The sequence below is a fragment of the Blennius ocellaris genome (genome assembly GCF_963422515.1).
Source record: "Blennius ocellaris genome assembly, chromosome: 22".
NCBI classification, from domain to species: domain Eukaryota; kingdom Metazoa; phylum Chordata; class Actinopteri; order Blenniiformes; family Blenniidae; genus Blennius; species Blennius ocellaris.
The window spans coordinates 9,554,339-9,572,050 of NC_137671.1; the positions used below are offsets into that span (position 1 = coordinate 9,554,339).

A 17,712-nucleotide genomic window follows, 5' to 3' on the forward strand; every position below is an offset into this window, starting at 1 on the left:
AAGAAGCATGAAAGGCTGTCGAAATGGTTTACTCTACCATATGATATTGCAAAATATTTTGTATTTTAAATGAAGTTTAAAAAAATGAAATAAATGTTGGTTTCAGGATTTCAAAACATTTGGGTTTCCTTCTGGTGTGCGTCTAATGAAAGATTAACAACTGTGCCTGTGGCTCCATCTGCTGGTCAAACAGGTTTTTGTCTGAAGCGGATAAACCACTAATCCCCGGATTAACACACATCTGTGCTCATGTGTATCCTCTGTTTTTCATGCACATCTACTGAGAGTTTTACTGTAATTTTACGTGTTTGTTCTCTATGAAGTAAATCCATCAAAATATGACATATTGGCCATCATAACAACATTTTGTTTGTTATTTTCTTATCTTATATTGTGTTGAATCCAAGGTGTGATTTACAGGGGGAGTAGGTGGGAGGATGAACAAGAGTGTATCAACATATTCCCATCCTTCTGAATTAGGATTATTATTATTATTATATCTCTCAGCGGTTAAAGCTTCTTCATCATTACACAGGATTAAACACATTAAATAATTTTCTTCAAGTAAAGCAGATCTGCCCAATTTTCCTATATTAAGTGTGAAAGTCAGCTATCAATTCTTAAATCACATTAAAAACTAATAATGAATACTAAAAATAGCTGCAAACACTGCTTGATGTCTGACTTTCCAATGGATTTCACGACAACAAAAATGACCAAGAAGTTTGGTTTCAATGACTTGAGATTTATAGGCAAAAAAAGGCATTATTGAAGCTGCTCTAGTCAAATACTACTACTTCAAAAAGAAATTATCCTTAATTGTATTAAGATGCACAAGTTAAACTCCAATTACTCGTTTTTAAAAGAAAAAAAATTGCTAAAACAGACGAGCTGGACCCCCATATGCTTTATATACAGGGCATCTACGGTTAGTTTTATTTGTCTTCATTGCATTTACATCACGTTCATGACGGATAATATGTTCAACCAACTCACATTTTGACCCATTTATAATTTGTTATTAGTATCCAACAAATGGAAAAAGAGGATTATGAGCTTTTTCACAAATGCAATCAGAAAAACACCCAAACGTATAGGAAACCCTCAAAAACATCATGCATGTGGATCAGTCAATCAGTCTGGAACTGGGGCTCAGATCACATCTCTACGTGTGTGACTGTTGAGATGAACCTTCTATTAATAATAGATTGAGCTGAAGGTCATTTATGATGCACAGCACATGGCTGCAAGAACTACGGGAATACGTACGAGGTTTTCTTGGTATATGTGGCTTATTGTGTTCATGGTTGTTTACTTTTGAGGATATTTCTAATGCATTAAATTATCGAGCTCGACTTAATCTATTTATTTATTTATTTTTACTTAAAACAACACATATGTATAAACATGTCCACCAGTCAATTCTCTCTTTTGTTCTGATCTTTCTAGTTTATTCGTAATTTCCTGGTTTTATCCCTCCAGACAGTGACGGATGCGCAGCAGCAGCAGGGCCAGCATGCTGCTCGCATCCCTCCCATCCTCCTCGCTCGTGAGCTCACGCACCAATCACAGCCGCCGCATCTCCGCCTCCCCGGCTTGCCACTCACGCGCCTTCGCCCAATAGAAAAGTTGGCGTGCACGGGACGCTCGGTCGGGCGGGTGGGCTCAACGGGACGATGCGGTTCGGGTCCAGGTGTGTCATGCAAAACAGCGCTGTGAAATTACTGCCATTCTGCCGCTAAGGTAAGAAAGAGACACAGCAGAGAGAGAGAGAGAGTTTGTGTTCATGGCTCATTTCGGCGCTGTTTGTCCCGATTTGCGTTAATAAATGCGGGCTTAGTTGAACGCAATGCGAAGTGGACCGGCTCTGGAGTACCGCAATGCAGAGCGGCCAACTACCGGTGCCGCGGAGTCGTCATTGGGGCGAAGTGATGTAAGGGGCTGCGCACTTACTTTTTTTTTTTTTTAAATATATATAGAGGGGATGACTGCGACAAAGTCGGTGCTTGTCTTCCTCTTTAGCCTACCTGTCTGCAGGTTTAGTCCCATCACGAGACAGGAAAGTCCGCACGAGGCTGCAGAGGGGCAAGGTGAAAGTGTCAGATACTGTGTGCGTCAAGGACGCGGGGAGCCATTGGGTGGATGCGTCGCTGCAACTGTGGAGGGATAAAATGTTGCGCATAAGGGGCGACACCCTCATCAGTCAATACATTGTAGTTTTAATAAATCTTAACTTTGCGATCAACATACTGTAAGCTTATAATGTAGCATGCATATGAAGTTAAAAGCATTGGCAGTGTTGCCGGTTGCACACAATGTCCTGCTCTGTTCTCATTTCCTGTTGTTTATATTTTTTCCCCCCAACAAATCTCTAATAATGACTCACGTGATCAAGTAACATCTGTTTCCCCATCACTGAGCAGGACCCGCCAAACACCTACATGCATTTTCTTAGATGAGCACTGCAGCATTTGTGAGCATCCAGGAACAACATCATACCCCAGTTGTGAAAAACATAGAAGATATACAAGCATAAGGACCAAGCATAATATATGTTTCAGTCTTGCACTTTATTTAGACTTATGTGTCATGTGTAAGTCATTAAACTCAAAACTTCAACAGAATTGCTGGAGTGCCTTCTTCTCCAAATATATTGTGCAACAAACACGTTTATTTCAGCCACTTCTTAGGACAACATGGGCTCATTCGTGTGTGTTGACCTAAATTCTGCCAGCCTGTCCAAAGAGGATCTGCCATGGGATTATTTGCTGGGGGGGGGGGGGGTGGGGGGGGCGCACTCATGAAAACACACTCAGATGAATTGATCAGAAACAACAGGATAGGCTGTGACTGTAATCTGCTAAAGCATGATTTTTAAAAAATTTTTTGAACAGATTTGCATTTGAACTGTGATGCAATAATATCTGTGTGAAACATCTTGTAGATTCATCTCAAGGACATGCAGCAGAGTAGTTGTGAGAAACAGGCACCCCTAACTGCTGTGCAGCATTGTGTTATTGTTGAGTCATCAAGTGTGCTGTGTCCTGCAGTTGCTGCATGTGGAGGAGCCTTGTACAGGATCCCCCCCCCCCCCCCCCCCCCCCCCCCCCCCCTTTCTCTGGTTGGTTGAGACAGATGTTACTGCTGCTGAGAGGGGAGGTGGCTGTCTGGCAGCTCTTCCTTCCTACACTTTCATTCAGCTTCCTTCTTTTTTTTTTTATTTCTTCTTCTCACGCCCACAATGACTCTGCAAACAACATGTAACCATATGAAAGAATTCTTTGCCACGTAATGACCACTGTACACAACATGCAATGATTTTTTCCTTTCGTTAAAATGTTTTCTGAATGAATCAAATACAAACTAATATATTTTATTGTGAATTGGAGTTTATTTGACTGATGTTATTTGGATGGATTTCCATTAAAATTACTTACACTGACGACACCCAGTGGCAATATAAGACGATCATCAGTCTTTAACCCCATAGTCTTGGAGCAGGTTTCGTTGTATAAAGTAAGTTGAAGCAACATTTCTAATGGTTTCATGGCATGAAAAGTTGCAGGTGATTTATAAGCTGTGAGGATGCTGCAGAGCCGCCGTGTGTTTTGTGAACCCAGACAGTTCTGGGATTTCAGTGTGCACACAACTCGACACAGACCTGTGTGCCTCTGCAGGTGCGTGTCCTTGTGAATGTGCACACTCACAGCTTGCACCGCGCAGTGTTCTGCTGAGTCACGCATGTCTTGAATTATTTATATGTCGGGCCGGGATTTCAGCTGTCTTTCCCAGCCTGCATCCAAGTGTGCAATAAAGAGATGCAATTGTTGTCCATTGAATGACAAGATTTCTCAGTATGAGCTTGAAAACAAGCATCTCTTTCATTCTGTACTTTTTCAGTTCATGCCCGGTCCATCAACATCTCCGTCTCCCTCTGTCCATCCAACTGCTCTCCTTCAGTGAGTCGATCTGCTAACGGTCATGGCGTCCACTGCTTTACTGCTGCTGGTCCTCTCGTCCTCTGTCTCCTTCACAGGTAAGACAAATGGTCTCGATAATTACCCGGAAGAAAAGGTGGTTCTTGTGATAAAATTCAAAGTCAGTTCGTCATGAGCTGACCTGACAATGTTTGTGGGGTTTTTTTTCTTCAAGTGGCCGTGTTGTTTGGTGAGCCAAGAATATATGGAGGTAAGCTGGAATTGTCTTCCATGAGGAAAAAAGAACAACAACAACAACAACAACAACAAAAACAGCTGAAGAGGGATTTGTAAATAAGAGCATGATTTAATAGTTTTCATTAATATTCTCAGAGGATGCTACTGGATATGGCCCCATATTTGAAGAGGAGCCTGTAGATGTGGTTTATACTGAAGACTCACCGGATAAAAGGCTGTCCGTGAACTGTCGGGCACGCGCAAACCCACCAGCTACATACAGGTCACACAAATTAAAAACATTTTAAAATATCATACATGTGACCTTTCACTTGATGCAGGTACTTGTGTGTATCGATTGTCTCTCACATTAATTGTAATAATTTTCCTTAAAGGTGGCGTCGTGATAACTGGGAAATCAAGCTGATGGAGCAGCCAGACGAGCACTACAGCTTGGTGGGGGGGAACCTGGTGATCACCAACCCTTCACGAAAGAAACATGCCGGGACGTACATCTGTGTGGCCAGGAATATATATGGCACTGTCATCAGCAAAGAGGCGAGGGTCAAGTTTGGATGTAAGGCCAGAAACCAAGTTACTATAACTAACAAATAAAAGCAAGACGGCGTTCTCTGATGTCTCTTGATGTGATTTCACCGTACGTTGCATCAAATTTGAAGTAAAAGTGAAATTCTTTTAAAAATGTGTTTAAATATTTATTCCTTTTTTTTTGTAAGACCACATTGCCCCCCTATAGTGCGCCCAATTTTGACACATAGAGAAGTTATATTGCTTGGCTTTGTAATGATTTTCACATTTAAAAAAATATATATATTATTAGTATTGTAGCATTGGTAATCAAAGGCATAATTCAAGATTTCCTTTTGAAATATCTGTCAAATCTTTTCATATAGTCTGTAACTGTTGTCACACGTATGGTTTTTGCAATATGTTTGATTGTCTTAGGATCATTTTCATTGAAGTTGCGATACATGTTCTAAAAATCTATGTTTTAATTAAATCATCTAGTGTATTTAAGTTTTTACAATAAATTTTTTTCTTCTCATCATGCTTCATTCGCCAAAAAAATAAGAGTCATGCTAAAAAAATTTTTTTAATAAAGAAGCACCCCTATGTTAAAAAAACTACTTACTGAATATTCTTCAATTTTTAATCCTGATTGTTCTTTTTTTTACCTTTTTTCATCTTATGTGTAGTTGTGGGTGAGTTTCCTGATGAAGAGAGAGATCCGGTGTACGTGAAGGAAGGACAGGGAGCCGTCCTGCTGTGTGCCCCTCCGAAAGCCTGGCCACGTATGTACTATGTCACCTCATGGAAAGTTGAAGCGCGAAGCAAAGAGTAATGGCTTTTCTGTCTTCACGCTTCACAGAGGAGGTGTCGTACCGCTGGATCTTCAATGAGTTCCCAGTCTTCCTGTACACAGACCGACGTCGCTTCGTCTCCCAGAAGACGGGGAACCTGTACATCTCCAAAGTCGAAGCGCAGGACGCAGGAAACTACTCCTGCTTTGTTTCTAGTCCCATCTTAGGCAAGAGCGTCTTCTCAAAGTTCATCCCTCTCATCCCGCTACCACCCGAGGACGGTGAGCAGCCGCGCAGCAGATCAACAGAGAAATCCTCTCGTTTTAACACCATTTCATGAATAATGACCTTTTTTTTTAACCAGGAGAGGAGAGGAAATATCCAGCAGACATAAGGGTGAAGTTCGGAGACACCACTGCCATGCTGGCCTCAAATATTACCTTGGAGTGCTTTGCTCTTGGAAAGTAAGATTTAAACCTTTTAGTCAATGTTCTTACAGACTGTTTCAAAAATATTTGATGAAAATTATGTGCACCTTTGTATCTCTGTGTCCATTCAGTCCCATCCCTCACATTGTGTGGAGAAAGGTGGACGCCACCGACCTGCCAGCGAACCATGAAATCAGTGAATCAGGTGCCGTGCTTCATCTGTATAATGTGCAGTACGAAGACGTGGGAGGATACGAGTGTGAGGCCATCAACACCAAAGGGAAGGACTGGCACAAAGCCTGGCTCTATGTGGAGTGTAAGTAAAGCGACCGGCGAGCATGTTGCGCAACGTTGATTACTTAATTTGACCGATATGAATAGATGTTTCATGGTTTTATACAATGATGTGCTTGTTTTTTTTTTTTTGTTTTTTTCAGCTGCACCCGAGTGGGCGGAGACAATCAACAACACCCAGATTGATATCGGCTCTGAGCACACAATGCGCTGTGTGGCGTCCGGGAAACCCTTCCCGTTCATCCGCTGGTACAAAGATGGATATATGGTAAAGAGAAAAAAAAAAAAAAAACGCTTTAAAAAATGTTTTAACTTTAACTGTTGGTCATTTTTAATTACATTTCCTTTTTTGTTTTCTAGTATGGGAAAGGTGAGCTGAAGTTTTCTAGTCTCACGTTTGATGACTCGGGGATGTACCAGTGTATTGCCGAGAACTACTGGGGCATCAAATATGCCAATGCTGAGCTGCGGGTCATTGGTGAGCTTTACCAGTTTCTAATTTATTGAATATACTAAAAGAAACAATTCCAGGTAATCCTTGGTTAAAATAAAAATAAAAATGTGTGATCTCTTTTCAGCTTGTGCGCCAACATTTGAGTTTAACCCTGTGAAGAAGCAGCTTCTGGGAGCGAATAACGGTCGTGTGGTGATTGAGTGTAAACCCCGGGCGGCTCCTCGGCCCCGATTCACCTGGACAAAGGGAAAGGAGCTCCTTTTCAACAATTCACGGTCAGCACGGTGTATTACAACGCAACCAGTTAGCCTGCAATAAGAAACCACTTTGTTTAATTTGACCAATTTAAATCATTCTACACGTAGAGAACAAGCTGTGTAGGTTTGAAATGTACTCGGTATGACTTTTCACGTTGGACATCATCATTTTAACCTTCCTTAGTATATCCATCATGTTTGACGGGAGTCTGGAAATCCACAACGCCACCAAAAACGACGAGGGTTTTTACACCTGCGTGGCCGAGAATGACAGAGGAAAGGCCAACAGCTCGGGCTATCTTACCATCACAGGTCCGTATTTGTGTTATGTATGTAAATGCCTCAATTCCATCAACATTTACAAGGGAAAAAATTCAGCTTTTACCTTTCATGTGTCCTTCACACAGAGGCGACCAGCCTCTCGGTGGCGCCTGAAGACTCTGAGGTGAAGGTCGGCGATGAGGTGATCCTCAGATGTGCAGCTTCATTTGACCCCATGTTGGACATCACGTTCATCTGGGCCATAGACTTCAGAGTCATCGACTTCGACGCGGAGTGGCAACACTACGAACGGGTTTTGGTCGGGGTCCATTTTGACGTTTTTCCACAGCCTCAACCGCAGTTTTATAGCTTTACCCATTAATACTCACTCCGGTTTCTCCCCTTCTCCTGTCTTCCCCCCCTGCTGTTCAGACTGAAGATGGGGTCGGTGACCTGCGAATAAAGAATGCGCAGATTTGGCATGAAGGCCGCTACACCTGCATGGCTCAGACCGTGGTGGACAACGACACGGCTTATGCCGACCTCAAAGTCGTCGGTCAGTCGCGGCACATTTGCGATTACATCCGTGTGGATGAACGAGATCACGTTGACATATTATCGTCGTGTTTAAAAACCCTTTATCCAACGCGGGGCAGGTGTTCCAGGGCCTCCTGGCGTGATCCGAGTGGAGGAGATCGGTGACACGTGGGTGAAGCTGCTGTGGACTAAAGGGTCTGAGCACAACAGCCCCATTCTGTCCTACACCATTCAGACCAGGCACTACTGGGCTCTCTATGAAGATGACTGGAGGAATGCCAGCACGTGTGAGTTCTGCTCAGCCGTTCACATGAAAAAACAGGAACATCCTTGTCTGATCTGAACTGAGCATTGCTTGAAACATCTTTGAATTCATTCTTTACTTGATAGTTATTGATACACTTTTCTTACTTTTTTTAGCTCCAACCTTTCTTGATGGTAGCATGGACAGGGCAGAGGTGACAGACCTGTACCCCTGGATGGAGTATCAGTTCAGGATCATTGCTACCAATGAGTATGGCTCTGGAGAAGCTAGTATCCCTTCCCTCAAGATCAAAACCTGGGATGCTCGTAAGGACAAAGAACAAGAATATTTCAAAAAGTACTCACATCGGGTTTTGAAAGAGGAAAAAACAAACAAATCTGTTGTTACTTTTTGTCCTCACAGCTCCAGTGATATCCCCCACTGATTTACAAGGTTATGGAGGTAGAAATGGCGAGATCTTCATCACATGGACCGTAGGTGTCTCCATTTCGCAGGTTCCGTTTGTTTCCTGAGTTTAAATGAGACGGTCTCCACTTCTACTTGCCACCCACAGCCTGTGCAGCCGTGGTATTTCTCCGGCAAAAAGTTCGGCTACATTTTGGCATTCAAGCCTCACGATGCTTACGACTGGTGGTACGAGACGATCTCAGACCCCGAGACGAGACGGCACGTCCACAGGGACACCTACTTCGTCATGACAGATGAAGATTTCCAAGTGCGCGAATTCCAGGTGAAGATCAAGTCCTTCAATGTGAAGGGAGACGGACCCTACAGCCTCACCAAGGTCATCTACTACCCACGAGACGGTGAGGACTTCAGGTTTAAATTATACACGTAATGGCCAGAATGTCTGTTCAGAGGTACCTTCACTATAAAAATGGAGAAATGGGAAGAGAAGTGAATCGTTTTCCTCTCTTCAGTCCCGATCGAGCCGCCCACGGATGTCTATGCTCGGCCTGTGTCTTCCACTGAAGCTCTGGTGTGGTGGCTGCCTGTGGTCGACACAGGAACGGGTCTACAGCAGTACATCGAGGGATACCAGGTACCATAACACCTGCTTTCTACCTTTAAAAGATTCCACGTAAAATACCATTATATTACAAGTTCTCCATGTTTAAACCTACATACAGATGACCAAACAGCATTTTTTCCCCACATTTGTCAAGAGTCACCCAAGACATAAAAAGGAATGCGCAGAATGTCGAGTGGGAGACTGGAATTTTATTTGCAGAAATAAGCTGGGGTTTTTGCTTTTTCTGTAACTCATTAATACTGAATCAAATTGTCATAGTAAGCTGGAATCTGGCCTTCGATTGCTTATTGCAGAAGAAATTTTAGAGTTGTAGTGGTCACCAATGCAATTCTTTTGTCCATTTTAAATGCAATGAAGAATATTTGAGCTAATGTTGTAATAATATTGCCCCAATAATTTAATAAGTATACTGTATTCAAGGATGTTTTTTTTCCCAATATTTGTGGGGAAAACAGTCACATTTTTTCATTAGTGATTGAAAATATGCAGTACCCTCTCATTTATGATTACACTTTTGATTTTACTGTTTGACTACATTATTTGGAGGCGTTTACCTTATATTACCTGAGATTTGAAATGGCCAAAATCATTATGTCACTACTCACCTTCTGTTATAATGAAGTTTATGATGTTTATTACCACTGGACACATCAATTTCAGTAGTAATTTGATGTTTTTAAAGAACATCAACACACAAAAAAAGGAAAGAAAAACAAGCCTTTACTAACACTGAACATTAAATGTTAGCGTTCCAATTTCGGAACTTAAATATAATGAAATATATGACTCCAGTCACTGATTTGCACACTCTCTTCTCAAAGTAACTTGTCAATCTGCAATTTGATGAATACAAAAATACCACGTCCTGCTCTTCAGGTCAAATACTGGAGAAAGTACGACGATCCAGAGCCAGGAGCCCATCGCATATTCGTCTCAGCAGAAATCAATCAGACCAGGCTGGAAAACATGCTGCCAGACTCGCACTACCTCATCGAGGTCCGCGCCTTCAACGGAGCGGGCCTCGGACCGCCCGGTGAACACTGCGAGATGTTCACAAAGAGGCCACGTAAGACCCATAGCGCAACACCGAAACCTGCGAGTAAAAGAGCAATGATATCGATTTCACAGTTGTGCTTCATGAAATGTTTGTTTACAGCACCGCCAGATCCTCCAAGGATGTGGCGCTACATCAGCTGGACAGGAAAATGGCTGTACGTGTGGTGGGATCACATCCAGTACGACTGGTTTGGCAATATTTCCTTTCCCCTGTACTACAAGGTACATTCAAGCTTTGTAACGTTTTCCTAATGCATGTGCAGCCCAACGGTCGAAGTTAAAACTCGTTTAATGTGCCTCCGTTCCTCGTCTTCGCAGGTCATGTTCAGGAAGACGGGATACATATATGGGAAGGTCTACGTCACTGGCTGGCACTTCATGGACTTCCCCATGCCTCAGGTGGGAGATTATGAACTGATGGTGCGTGGCCGTTATGAAGGAGGTGACGGCCCAGTGAGGAAGATCAGGATTCAGGGTGAGTCTCAGCCCTCATATAGATTAAATCATTACGTCTGTTTGTTTCGTCCACCTTATTTTACATTGTTTCTCCCTCTTCCACAGGTAAAGCATCTACAATCACACCCACGTTAAGCCTTGTGTCATTGGTGCTGCTGGCAATCTGCATTGTGGGATTGGGAATTTAAGCCTGCCACAAGTGTATCATATACTCTGGGAGGGAAATACATTTTTCAGCATCAAGCGGTCCTCACCTGTTAAGATCCCACATCAGACATCTGCTCTGCATTAGTTCTGGTAAAACCCTGCACTTCAAGCTGTTGTTTGTGTTGAATAAATTTAGTTTTGTTGAATTGAGATGTTTTATTTAATGTACCCCGAGGTCGAGATAAAAAAAGATGGATGATGACTGTAGGCTGATTTTATGAGGCACAATTCTCTCCAGCCAGTTAGAAACCAAATCCATATAGAAATATAATTTTGAACATCAGTGAAAAAACTCGTTTTGTCACTATAAAAGCAGTGTGATACGTCTCTTTTTCTATTAACAAGCTTGAACGTCATGAAGGTTTTTGCAATTTTCATGTGAAATTGGAAAAAAAAAACATTACATAAAGGTAATGACATTACTTTTCGTAGAAGATCAACATAGTAAATCAGATAGAAACAACCAGAAAAAAGGAATGCATTTTGTTTGACTCAAGCAGAGAAATGACTCATGTACAGGGTTGTTGAGATATATTGCTGGTAATTTTTCCTCATTCAATCACTCGCAGCACACCACTTCCCTCTTTATAATTCCATTTCTCTTTACGATAGAGGCACGGTTGTAAAATATAAAATGCATACTTTACTTTTGCTAAAATGAAGTACGGTTCATTGGTTCATTTAAGTCTTTTCAAGTTCAAGGAAAGCCATAGCCCGGGCACTTTTTTGTAAGATTATTAATGTTTTTTGACAGTCAAATGTTACTTTCCAATAAACTCTGACACCCAGGGTTTTGTAGGATTAGCAGCGGCTTCTGTATACATCATGTATCTGTATGCTAATGTCCTTTCTGACGGGCTTCAAGTCCAATAAACAGAATACAACAACAACATGTTATGCAACTTTTTAATCCTGCCTGAACAGTTTCCTCTGTCTATCTTCAAAAGAGCACTCTCTTATTTATTTATTTGGTTTGTTTTTTATTCATTCATTTGCCTGTTTTAGTCATATGTACAATCCATGTCACGTAATCTCTTAATCTATGACACTACTTTTAATATTAAAAGTCACCGCTGAGTTTGGCAACGTTTTAAACCTTTGTGTTCCTTCGTCCTCTTTTGAGATAAAGATTTAAAGACAAAGAATTTGGGACATTTGTTTACTAAATATATTGAAGGATCATTGTAATTTGTGTACTTTATTATTTATCAGAGAAATGCTGATTGAACATTACTGTTTCATACAAGTGAATTGGTTTTTTGAGTATTTTTATTTTAAACACAGCAGATTCATTTGTAATTGTATGAATATTTAAACACTGCAGTTGTGCTTGAGAACAAAATTGCTGCCCCTTTGACTGTAAAAGATAAAGAAACAGCCACTTCTGCATTGCAGACATGCTTGTAGGTTTATTAGTGCCTGGTTTTTGATATTTCAAAATGGAAAACAAAGAATCGTTATAAGTTGCAGTGCGAAAATTCGAGTAAAGAATATCTTTCTAAATAGCCTGGAGAATAAAATGTGATGTGCAGTGTTAGTCAGCAGATGGCAGTGTATCCACACGCTCTTCACCAACGTTCTCCATCGTTCCAATCTCATTTACTTAACGACAATGCTTTGTTTGTTTCAACCATGGATATTAGCATACTCCTTGTAAAGTATTGTAATGCGATTTATAATGATGAGATACGTTTTACTGTTCCATAGTTAACTACGTCTTAAGAATGTCCATCTTTAAAGGATCTGGAAGTAATCAATGTTAATTTTGATCTTATATTTTGATATTTCTGGAATAATACTCATGAACTTGTTTTGGTGTCACATGGTAATATTTACAAGTACTTTAACAGTTTCCACCATGCTGTGTTTGAGTGAGTGTGTGTTTTTTTTTGTCATTCCAATTTAAAAATAATAAACCCATGATATCTTGTAATGCTCTTATAGGGAAATCTGAGGGTTTTTTTTTGTATTTCTGAGTGCTTTTCGTCATGCTCTAAAGCCTCCTTGTTTGTATACAGTGGAGTAGTCTCTGTGTGGGCGGCTTTTACCTCTCCAGTTTCCACCTCCATTACTTGTTTTTCCTCCATGTTTACCTCCATCCTTTCAAACAAATAATGTGGACAGGCAAAATCCAAGCATGGGGCTGAAATCAGTGCTGCCATCATTTACCAACAAACATAGCAGATGCACAAAGGTGAGTCCTCCACGGCGGGAGAGTGAGTCTTCCTCCAGAGAAGGATATTGAAAAGCCTCTTGTTGTGATACACACTTCTGTTTCCTTTTATTAACATGCTCAATGTTGATCTCATACAGCGAACAAACCCCACTGTTTGCTCCTTTCATCCATCTCGGTGGCTCGGAAAGGAACACCTCTTTAATTTCCTGCACTCACTTTTTTGGCAGGGAATTTAATTTCTGTAAATGTTTTTTGCTCTGTCCTTTTGCAAGTCTGGTGCTGAATCAGACGGCATCCAAAGATGGAATATTGCCAACGTTGCTGATCACCGCATGAAAGTATTTGTGGCATGGCCTGCTGATATTATGATAAGATATGTGCAGGAGGAGCTGCTTCCCCACAAACTATCAATGCTGAGTGAGAAAGGTGATGTGGTTTAACTCACCTGATGAGAGATACACATGCAGAGTAAACTTCAGTAGTGGCTGTTCTGCACAATAACTCAGCTCAGCGGGAACTGAGAGGAAATTCATATCATCACCAGATTTCATGAATATTACTGATGCAGCACCAGACTAACATGATTTCCTGGTCTCGTATTGAAAGAAACGATACTCTAACCAACTCCGCCAAGCACCACTGTTTACATTTTAGACAATATTGTCTGTCCTTGTGTTGCAGAGAGGTCTTTTCATCCGTTTCTGGGATGGCGACGCCCCTCTTTGTATGGGAAACCACCCACCTCTGCATCCCCACTTGGCCGTCGCTGGAAGACATCAATCCCCATCACTGGCTTGCCATTTGGCCACCATGTTGTCTGTTTTCTCAACATATTTGTTGAGCCGTCAGTTACTTTTGTGCCAACATTCATGTTGGCGTGAGACCTCCATTTCTAGAAGACCTAAAAAAGCGACTTGTTTCCTACGGGGTTGAATTGAAGAAAAGGTTCAAATGAAAACTTAAAAAATATAGTTAAACTAAGCTCTACCATATTTGGACGTCTCCTTTCCTGTTGGTGTGCTAAATGATGCAACTCTGTGCAACATCTTAAGTCTCGATAATATTTTTTCCGGGATTGTTTGTAATGCACTTCTGTGTGTGGCACCATCGAGGATACTCAGAGATCTCTGCAAACAAACAAATAAATTCACTCATTTTCTCACAGAGAAATCACAGGTATCCTAATGCAACACACCAGACACAGAAAATAAATTCACTTGATGCACTGGAAAGCTGATTATTTACTTATTAGATATTCCCTTTGCTGTTTTCTATTTGATCAGAAGAAGCTCTCTTGCTGTCAGGTTTGGACCTGTGAGGGTGGAAGTACATAAATAGATTTAGCAATAGATCCGTAGCTGTTAGTGCTCAAAGCAGGTTCAGCCCGTGTGATCTGCCGTCTCTCATGTGCGCTCATTGCATTTTTATCAAATCCTCCGAACCCTTTTATAACCCAATTTCCCTTCTGTGAGTTATTCCCAGTTTTATCCAAAAGAGAGACAACAGCAAACTATAAACGTAAATAGAGACTGTGTTTTCTGCAGCAGTTCACGAAAAAGCATCTAAAAGCACAAGAAATATCTATTTTTTTTTATGTCCAACAAAGAGCCACACCAGGACATATGCAAAGCAGTGTGCATTAGCCTTTGCATTGGCCCATAAATCACGTACATTTGGCAGTGTCCCCCTGGCATGCTCGCCAGTTAGCCCAGACTAGAGAGGCCTCTCCTGCTGGTCACACAGAGCGGCGTCTCCCACCGAGCGACGTCAGATGGCTCCCGGGGTTTGGAAAGAGCCACACTAAATCTCCCGGACCAATTTGGCGCGGCAGAGCCGGCCCCGCGTTTGCGCGGCTAACCAGGTTAGCAGCCTCCAAGACCAAGGTTGTTGGCTCCTCCTGCTGTTTGATTGGCTGAAATGGGTCGCGGTGTCAGGTCAGGATGTAATTGCCTGGTTCTATGGATAGTTTATAGCCCTGTTTACCCTGTGAGGGATCGCTCCTTCACACCGTGCTTCTTCCTGGTGGTGGTGCTCTGTCAGACGTGAGGTTGATAGGTGCTCTCACACTATTAGCGAACAAAAAGAATGGGCACTTCGAGGCAGAAGGAAACAATTTTAGCTGTATTGTGTAGCATTGAAGGGAAATTGATTGCTTGGTGTGCATTGCATACTCTCTGAAGAAGGAGAAGAAAAAAACCGTATCTGTTCAGTGACTAGATTGGGGAAACTTCATTGTGTAAATACTCTCGAGATACCAGAAACCCAACAGTGCTGTCTAAATTCTGAAAGGAGAACACACAGGTTGGACTATTGTGTGACTTGGTTTTGTGCGGCTCATCAGTCTCCCTGCCAGATTTGAGCTCGCTCTGCACCACGACCCCCCCAAGTCAGCTTTGGCAGAAACACGAAATCCTTTCCTCTCGTCGTCTCTGTCTTGTGCTGGCAGACCTGATGCTCGCCGATGCTGATGCCAGAAACACAGTTTCCAATCCTCTTTGAGTCCAATTAAAGATTAAGAGCAGTACATCCACAGAGCCGGGAGCCTTTCTTGTCGGAAAAAATACCTTCTTCTTTCAGTGCCATTCCTGAAGCTGGGAAATGGGCAGTGTGCACAAACCCCCCCCCCCCCCCCCAAAAAAAAAAAAACACAATTAGGAGTGTCATTGTTTGACATCTGTCGCAGCACTTTTCGTCAGACAAGGTTGTGTTTAGCTGCTTGGTTCAATTTATTCCAACACCTCGAGCCAATGCCACAGTAAAGTACAAGATAAACAAGGACAGAAGCGTAAAACATGAAAATTCTCATGCCTGTGAAAATGGGGACATTTCTTCAGCTTTCATGAAATTTGGTCTATTGTACGAAAAATACAGCTTTTACAGTCAGTCTGATACAGAAAGATGGAATTTACTCTATAATTTAACATTACTAAGATAAGATACTTTTATTCTGTCCAATTTGGTTGAGATCTGGCGAATCCACCCCTGGTCCTGAGGGGTTTAGATGTCTCCCACCTGAACGATAATGCCATCATCAAGCTTGTAAAAAAAAAATCTCAATAAGAAACCCGTCATTGTAATCAGGTTTAATTCTATTCATTTATTTGTTTGCAAATGTGGAAAAAATGTTTTCAAACAAACAGAATGTTTGAAAACAAAAAAGAGACACTCACCCAAATGAATTCAGAGATCACTTGACATACACTCCAATTTTGTAATATGTGCGTTATGCGTTTGGAAAGGTGGTAGGAAGAGGTGCAGTTATCAAAAATAGGTACAGTGGACAGTATAGTTGTCTTTTTGAGGATAAATACTATGCAATTCAGATATGGTTGTTAATTTGTTTGAATTTAATTTAATTATATCTTAACAAGTTATTGCATTATAGGCTTTATGACATTTAAAATTGCTTAAATGATTGTTTGGCAGCTATTATGTTATTGGTTATTATTACATTACTGGGTGCGACATAGCAGTAGTACAAATAAGGTATTGCCAGTGTGTTAATATATTCAACTACAGAAAGTATACATCAGGGTGTCAAACCTTGCTTCTTTAATACTGCAGGTGTACAAGTCTGCACAACTTATATGATATATTCTTGATTCTAGTTAAACACACCTTAATGACTAAACGGGAGGACGCACTGACCTGCCTGTGATTCTAATTACTGGGGAGCCTGATGATCAGTTTCTAGTATCTACAATTACCTTGTCAGTCAGGTAGAGGGTCTGGGAGAGCGCAGAATTCATAACATCCACTGCTCTCTTTAGTATTCATTCTCAGGATATTTTATCCACAGACAAATACTTTACATGAAACATTGAAACAAGTCAATTATGTCAAATTACATGTCTGCTGTGGTTGAATGGGAACTGTTACAAGGTGCATGTAAACAACTCTAATGAAAGAATGAAGTGAGCAGGTCCAGAAATTGACATTTCGTTAAAGAAAATAGTGATCATCTGCTCAGCTCCACCCTTGTATCTGCTGTGGACAAAAGCGACGGGGCTGCAGCCATTAGTGTTTGGTGTTGCTCGCTCTCGGCTGTCACACATGAGGCCGTAAAGTGAAGGATGGATGTCAGGCTGACAAAAGAGGAACGTGAAGCCCCTCGCTGTCAAGGAAGGAAAAGCTGGAGGAGCGAAGTCGAGAGTGGCAGCACAAAGAAAAGGAGAGAAAACAGATGGCAGAAAGTGAGAAATGGAAGACAAAAGGCTGGAAGAAAATAAAAAAAAAGCCACTTTGAAAACTCCATGAAATGATGAGGCTTCACTCTGTCCCTATGAAGTGAAACAATCACCTCCATCCTTCCCCTGTCCAGGCTGGATTCATCAAACGCTGCCCAGCTGCAGAGTACCTTTCTCTAACAGGGAGGAGATTACATGAAAGTAGAAATCAAGTCTAGGAGCAGTTCTGAGTAGGAACACCCCTTCCAAAAATATCCTTTTGAAACTCTTCGTTTTTATGCTGAAAGATATTGCAGCGATGATGAAAGTATCAATTTCCAAAGTCTAAGCCAGTGCCGTTGCCTCAATCTGAAGTGGGAACAGATGCACAGCGAGATGGAGCTGCTGCCATGTCTATTCTAATGTCTATTTACTTTCTTTCTGCATCTGTATGGCCTCTGTCTGTGTTTTCCTCTCCCGACCGCAAGCCGGATGCAATCCTCCTCACACACACTGGTTTTCATCTCCGACTAGTGTCAAGAAGGCTAACAGATTGCATCATTTTTAAGGGCACAAACAGGCTGAAGTTCAGCCTCTGAGATGATTTACAGGGTCAATACAGAAAGAGTCATTAGCGGCAGAAAAT

The 17,712-nt window shown here is 41.7% G+C and overlaps 1 protein-coding gene across 2 annotated transcripts; it reads left to right on the forward strand.

Moving 5' to 3' along the window:
- The first annotated feature begins 1,666 nt into the window (after positions 1–1,666).
- cntn1b (contactin 1b) lies at positions 1,667–11,603 on the forward strand. 2 transcript variants are annotated; one of them, XM_080518035.1, is made up of 24 exons: positions 1,667–1,743; positions 3,901–4,036; positions 4,153–4,188; positions 4,311–4,437; positions 4,550–4,731; positions 5,372–5,467; positions 5,545–5,757; positions 5,841–5,940; positions 6,036–6,220; positions 6,342–6,466; positions 6,559–6,676; positions 6,777–6,927; positions 7,094–7,221; positions 7,317–7,489; positions 7,603–7,726; positions 7,827–7,994; positions 8,128–8,277; positions 8,375–8,445; positions 8,526–8,778; positions 8,893–9,014; positions 9,882–10,071; positions 10,162–10,283; positions 10,380–10,536; positions 10,623–11,603. In XM_080518035.1, exons 2-24 carry the CDS (start codon positions 3,982–3,984, stop codon positions 10,703–10,705), a joined length of 3,129 nt encoding a protein of 1,042 aa, XP_080374161.1. In that variant the 5' UTR covers positions 1,667–1,743; positions 3,901–3,981; the 3' UTR covers positions 10,706–11,603. The 2 variants fall into 2 exon arrangements, with proteins under 2 accessions (XP_080374161.1, XP_080374162.1); XM_080518036.1 differs by lacking the exon at positions 1,667–1,743 and adding an exon at positions 1,770–1,933.
- The last annotated feature ends 6,109 nt before the right edge of the window (positions 11,604–17,712 follow it).

Bases quoted from the DNA above. Each gene is read 5' to 3' on its own strand.
- cntn1b (XM_080518035.1), top strand. From the start codon at position 3,982: ATGGCGTCCACTGCTTTACTGCTGCTGGTCCTCTCGTCCTCTGTCTCC. The intron at 5,468-5,544 runs GTATGTACTATG...CACGCTTCACAG, and splicing joins CCCTCCGAAAGCCTGGCCAC to AGGAGGTGTCGTACCGCTGG. The intron at 5,941-6,035 runs GTAAGATTTAAA...GTGTCCATTCAG, and splicing joins GAGTGCTTTGCTCTTGGAAA to TCCCATCCCTCACATTGTGT.